The 6,810-nt window shown below is 35.0% G+C and overlaps 1 protein-coding gene across 1 annotated transcript; it reads left to right on the forward strand.

Moving 5' to 3' along the window:
• Nucleotides 1-177: 177 nt before the first annotated feature.
• Nucleotides 178-6,328, forward strand: LOC107701092 (adhesion G-protein coupled receptor G2-like). The gene is made up of 14 exons (XM_016503023.1): nt 178-201; nt 939-1,085; nt 1,187-1,312; nt 2,210-2,356; nt 2,458-2,583; nt 2,670-2,715; nt 2,833-2,936; nt 3,043-3,164; nt 4,807-5,075; nt 5,172-5,277; nt 5,399-5,679; nt 5,756-5,857; nt 5,933-6,097; nt 6,177-6,328. The coding sequence occupies exons 1-14, from the start codon at nt 178-180 to the stop codon at nt 6,326-6,328; spliced, it is 1,917 nt and encodes a 638-aa protein (XP_016358509.1).
• Nucleotides 6,329-6,810: the final 482 nt, after the last annotated feature.

Genomic DNA, 6,810 nt, shown 5'->3' on the forward strand with positions numbered 1-6,810 from the left:
TTCTGAACATCACAGAGTCTGTTGGAGACCAGATGTTATGGTTCACTGGAGAGTCGGTCAGTTTAACAGCTTCTGCCTTAGCAATATCAGTGGTCAATATTGACCAAGGAAATGTTCACCACCTCACCTTTGGAGTCTCATCCACTAACAAAGGCTTAAACCCTGAGGTGAGCACACATGCACAGCACCTTCATGAAACTAGTGGAACTTAATTTTTATATAAGGTTTGGGGATAGTATGAATTTTTATTTTATTTTTTTAAAGAAATTATGCTTATTAGGCAAGGATGTATTCAATTTAATCGAAAAGTGACAGTGAAGACCTTTATATTGTTACAAAAAATTATATTCCAAAAAAATGCTGTTCTTTTGAACTTTCTATTCAAAGAATCCTGAAAAAATGTATCACGGTTTCCAAAGGAAATATTTGAGCAGGCAAAATATATTGAGCAGCACAACTGTTTTCGGCATTTATAATAATTAGAATTGTGTCTTGAGCAGCAAATCAGCGAATTAAAATGATTTCTGAAGGATCATGTGACACTGAAGACTGGAGTAATGATGCTGAAAATTCATTTAAATATAAATTACATTCAAATATGAATTAAAATGGTATATTATAATATTTATAATATAAAATAATTTTTATAGTATTTTACTGTATTTTTGATCCAATAAATGCAGCCTCGGTGACAACCCCGAACTTTTTAAACACTCTGCATACGTTATAATAATATTATATAATGTAATATAATATACAATTTATTATTTATGTAATAATTATAAATTAAGCATAATCAAGAATTGACCATTGAATGTTTCAGAGAAACTGAGCTTATTTGGCCAATAAGTTTGAATTTCTGTTTTATATTGTAATATAATGTAATGAAGCATATAAATCATCACACAATGATCAAACGTTATGCTTTTCTTCTATAGATTTATATCAACCGAGAGCCTTTTGATGGTACAGTGGCCTTCATTTCTCTGCCCTCTGAAATACAAGAGAGATTCCCCATCATAAACAACACCAGCCCCCGTGTTCAGTTTCAGTTTTACGGAGTTCCAACTCTCTTTCAAACAAAGGTGACTTCATCTTACTTCGTCAGTGGCAGATGTTCATTTTACAGTTTGTCTGTCTCACTGTTAGATTATTTTGACAAACTACATTTGTGAATTTGTCTCAGAATGACCCAGATGGGAAAAGACTGAACACTTACGTGGTGTCTGCAAGTGTGACTAATGCCACAGGACGCACTGAAAACCTAAAAGAATACGTTGCAGTCACTCTGCACCATCTAACAACTAAGAAAGTAAGTAAGTAGTACTTAGGAATGTCCAGGAATTTCAAAAATACACGGGCAGAAATTATTTCTAAATTTGTCTTTACCTTTGACAGAAAGACCAGAATGTCCAGTGTGTCTACTGGGATTTCAATAAGAATGGCAAGTTATTATTCTAATATTATTATTATCTAATATTATAATATTATTCATTAATATTATTCTCACATTAGGTGCTATATTTCATGAGTGGGTGGGTTTGTGCATGCTCTATTTTAGATGGATATGGTGGATGGAATCAAAAGGGGTGCTGGACATATAATAGCAGCAATGATTACACAACCTGTCTGTGTGACCACATGACCCACTTTGGAGTGCTGCTGGTACAACATGATTCTGTGTTTGATACTCAATTTTGAGCAGGCAAAATATATTGAGCAGCACAACTGTTTTCGGCATTTATAATAATTAGAATTGTGTCTTGAGCAGCAAATCAGCGAATTAAAATGATTTCTGAAGGATCATGTGACACTGAAGACTGGAGTAATGATGCTGAAAATTCATTTAAATATAAATTACATTCAAATATGAATTAAAATGGTATATTATAATATTTATAATATAAAATAATTTTTATAGTATTTTACTGTATTTTTGATCCAATAAATGCAGCCTCGGTGACAACCCCGAACTTTTTAAACACTCTGCATACGTTATAATAATATTATATAATGTAATATAATATACAATTTATTATTTATGTAATAATTATAAATTAAGCATAATCAAGAATTGACCATTGAATGTTTCAGAGAAACTGAGCTTATTTGGCCAATAAGTTTGAATTTCTGTTTTATATTGTAATATAATGTAATGAAGCATATAAATCATCACACAATGATCAAACGTTATGCTTTTCTTCTATAGATTTATATCAACCGAGAGCCTTTTGATGGTACAGTGGCCTTCATTTCTCTGCCCTCTGAAATACAAGAGAGATTCCCCATCATAAACAACACCAGCCCCCGTGTTCAGTTTCAGTTTTACGGAGTTCCAACTCTCTTTCAAACAAAGGTGACTTCATCTTACTTCGTCAGTGGCAGATGTTCATTTTACAGTTTGTCTGTCTCACTGTTAGATTATTTTGACAAACTACATTTGTGAATTTGTCTCAGAATGACCCAGATGGGAAAAGACTGAACACTTACGTGGTGTCTGCAAGTGTGACTAATGCCACAGGACGCACTGAAAACCTAAAAGAATACGTTGCAGTCACTCTGCACCATCTAACAACTAAGAAAGTAAGTAAGTAGTACTTAGGAATGTCCAGGAATTTCAAAAATACACGGGCAGAAATTATTTCTAAATTTGTCTTTACCTTTGACAGAAAGACCAGAATGTCCAGTGTGTCTACTGGGATTTCAATAAGAATGGCAAGTTATTATTCTAATATTATTATTATCTAATATTATAATATTATTCATTAATATTATTCTCACATTAGGTGCTATATTTCATGAGTGGGTGGGTTTGTGCATGCTCTATTTTAGATGGATATGGTGGATGGAATCAAAAGGGGTGCTGGACATATAATAGCAGCAATGATTACACAACCTGTCTGTGTGACCACATGACCCACTTTGGAGTGCTGCTGGTACAACATGATTCTGTGTTTGATACTCAATTACAATTACTTATATGTGCATTGAATATTGTAGTCTCAATAATGTCTATTAAGCCAAGTTTTTTTTTTATTTAAGGATGTGTCCAGAACACCCATTGATGAGAAGAATGAGCGAATCCTCACTCTTATTACATACATGGGTTGTGGTGTGTCTTCATGCTTTCTTGGGATCACAGTGCTAACATACACCCTTTTAGAGTAAGATGTAATTTATAATTTATGTTTATATATGGCAATGCAGCATTCTTGCATTACCCCCATATAGGGGAGAATGGGGTGAGTTGAGCCAGTTTTTACTTATGGTGTGTTTAAAGTGAGCACACGACAGTAATGGGTCCAACTTAAATTTGTATTTAAATTTCAGGATGTGGTGCATCCTTGGGAATAATCACTTTTAATCTAAAGACTTGTTACAAAATATGGCTTTCAAAAAAAAAAAGTGGTCTCTTGGCTCAACTTGCCCCCAGTGCAGGGTAAATTGAGGATAGGGAGAGGGCAAGTTGAGCCACAAAAAGTTAAGCTGTGCCATTGATTATGCTGAAGTAAAACTGAACATTTTCACCTCATGCTATATCAAAGGAAGAGAAATTCAATAAAAATGACTTCTTCAAATCTATATGTGAGCCTAGTGGTGAACTGACCATCCATCCAGGGTTTTTCTTTACCTGTGGCTCATGCTCCAGCTCCCCACAACCCTAATAAGGACAAAGAGGTTTGGATAATGGAATTATACTTCTAAACATTTTATTTAAAGATACAGTTCACAACTCTGAAGGCATTTTTTTAATTATTTAAACATTTCAGCACAAAATAAAATTCAAAACATAAAAACTGACTGCAATTGACCTTACAGAACTGGGCTTAATAGAACTTAACATCCCACTTATAGATGTTGCAGGGAAATGCAATTTCATAAAAAACTTCAATGGCCAATTTTCATAAACAAGGCCTATTTAACATTTTCAGAACAAAATCAAGTTCAAAACAAATAACAAAATCAAAAATGTTTAAAATTAATGAAGTATAATGTAGAATTACAGTAAAATAATACTTTATAATCATAAGAAGGGGTGAGCCACTGGCTCAACTTACCCCAGGACTTTTGGCTCAAATTACCCCACTACTACCATTTTAACAAACTTGTATCATCCATAAGTTTAGAGCTAACATCATGCTAACAGTATAGCCTCATATATTAACCTCCTAAAGCACAAACACATGTGATATTTTTTCAGATTTGTCTGTAATTGTTCAGACACAAGAAGCATGAGTCCTTGAACATACAAAAATCACTTTGAACAGCAAAAAAACTGTTTTTTGAACTTAAATGTAGTTACCAATTATTCCATGGACATTCCATCACAGGGTGAGTAAAATGGATAACTTGTGGTCACATCACCAATTTTGTTTTAAAGTTGCCTAGAAAAAAGGGGTGGCTCAACTTCCCCGCAGGCTCAAATCGCCTCGCTCTACCCAATGCCATCATTTTCATATCTATTCTAAATGTTTTACAAGAAAATGTACATTTTATAGGTAATTTCTCATGTTATTTGAACAGCAAAAAAACTGTTTTTTTAACTTAAATGTAGTTACCAATTATTCCATGGACATTCCATCACAGGGTGAGTAAAATGGATAACTTGTGGTCACATAACCAATTTTGTTTTAAAGTTGCCTAGAAAAAAGGGGTGGCTCAACTTCCCCGCAGGCTCAAATCACCTCGCTCTACCCAATGCCATCATTTTCATATCTATTCTAAATGTTTTACAAGAAAATGTACATTTTATAGGTAATTTCTCATGTTACATTGTTTTGCTATTAACTTTGCATCTTAATACAGGAAGTTAAGAAGAGACTACCCATCCAAAATTCTGTTGAATCTGTCTCTTGCATTACTGGGACTGAACCTGGTGTTCCTGCTGAACTCCTGGATTTCTTCTTTGGGCATCCATGGCCTGTGCATTGCTGTAGCAGTGACTTTACACTATTTCTTACTGACTTCCTTCACCTGGATGGGCTTGGGGGCTGTGAATATGTACTTTGCGTTGGTTAAAGTTTTCAATGTGTATGTGCCCTCATACATCTTGAAATTCTGCGTGCTTGGCTGGGGTGAGACATTTAAGCTCATTTAAACGTTTAGAGACATATTTATGTTTTCAAATCGTTCATTTATCTCTGCTTAACATCCATTATGTCTTTGTACAGGGATTCCGCTTATTATATGTGGCTTGGTGGTGGCTATAAAGAGAGATGCATATGGCATGAACACCATGAGTGATTCTCAAATGACACTGGATGATTCGGAAATGTTGTTAGTGAAGTTGGATGATTGATTTTTCATGAAAATCGTGACAGAACAACATTACAAATAAGAAATAACTTTACATTACCATCATGTCGAATGAAAGTGAATTATTTCATATCTTTTTCAGCTGCTGGGTGCAAAATGATGTGGTTTTCTACGTGTCAGTAGTGAGCTACATAGCCTTCATACTACTGTGCAATGGTTCCATCTTCTTAGTGGTTCTGATCCAGATCCGAAACATGCAAGTCAATCAACCGGCTGGCACCCGAAGTGGGATCTTGAAAGACCTGCGTGCAGTGGTGAGCCTTACCTTCTTATTGGGTCTCACCTGGTCTGTGGCTTTTCTCGCTTGGGGTCCTGTTAAAGTGTTCCTCCTCTACCTGTTCTCCATACTGAACAGTCTTCAAGGTGAGAAAGAGCACATACAATTCATTTAGATTCAGTTTTAGGATCTAGTCCATTAATATGTTGTGATTTGTTCCAGGATTCTTTATTTTTGTGTTCCATTGTCTCATGAAGGAAAATGTATGCAAGCAATGGAGAATACATTTATGTTGCGGTGCTTTCAAGCTGCAGGAATACTCTGGTAAAGCACAAATTTCTTTCTTGTAACTGTAACAATCTTGGAAAACACAAACACTAACTTCCTGATTGTTTTCAGAATGGAGCCAAACTGCAACTGTGGTTCCCAAACACAAACACAATCCACCAAATACGTTTCCTTTCATGGCATCTGTGAGATCCATCAAGTCTAATTCAACTCAGAGCTCAACGGTTTCCTTAGAGTCCAGTCAACATCAAATGACTATCACAAGACCCGACCTTGGTAAGACATTGCCAATATGATAAATTGCTATAAGGTTCAAATCTTTTATGTTTTCTTGTCTTAACTTTTCCTGTGATAGGATGTGTATATGAAAACAGTTTGGTAATACCAAGAGCCAGAGCAGGATTGACGGTTCTTCCCTACCATTCATCTCCTGCCACAGCAAGTGGGCTCGAGTTTCCTTCAAGGCCATGGAAGAATGGATTTGACACAGATATCTATCCCACATAAATGTGACGGTTTTTGTTTGTTGCTCTGTACTGAAGTGCATGTTTTTCTGGTAACTTTCAATTTTAAAATGACATTTGGCTCTTAAAAAATGAGTGAATAAACATGTAGAAAACCGAATCCTCAGATTATATTACATTATATCCTAACATTGTTTCATGGAACAATCAAGAAAAAGTATGTTGAGGCTTAAACAAAAATGATGTAAATCTGGCTTGATTAGGAGTCACTGTACTAATGCACCTATTCCTGTGTCAACATGTACACCAAATATTGAAATGATGTAATGTATCATTTGTTTGAGGAGATGTGCCATTTTTGTGAAATAATCAACACATTTCCTTAATAAATCTTTTAAGGTCTAAATAAACCTAAAGAGTGAATTTGAATGAAAAACATAAGCTGCATCCCAAATGACGCACTATACACTATGCACTCATACACTATGTACCTATGCACTATGTACTCAACCATGCAGTGCAGGG

This window comes from Sinocyclocheilus anshuiensis, unplaced genomic scaffold, assembly GCF_001515605.1.
Source record: "Sinocyclocheilus anshuiensis isolate Anshui unplaced genomic scaffold, SAMN03320099.WGS_v1.1 scaffold907, whole genome shotgun sequence".
Lineage (NCBI taxonomy): Eukaryota > Metazoa > Chordata > Actinopteri > Cypriniformes > Cyprinidae > Sinocyclocheilus > Sinocyclocheilus anshuiensis.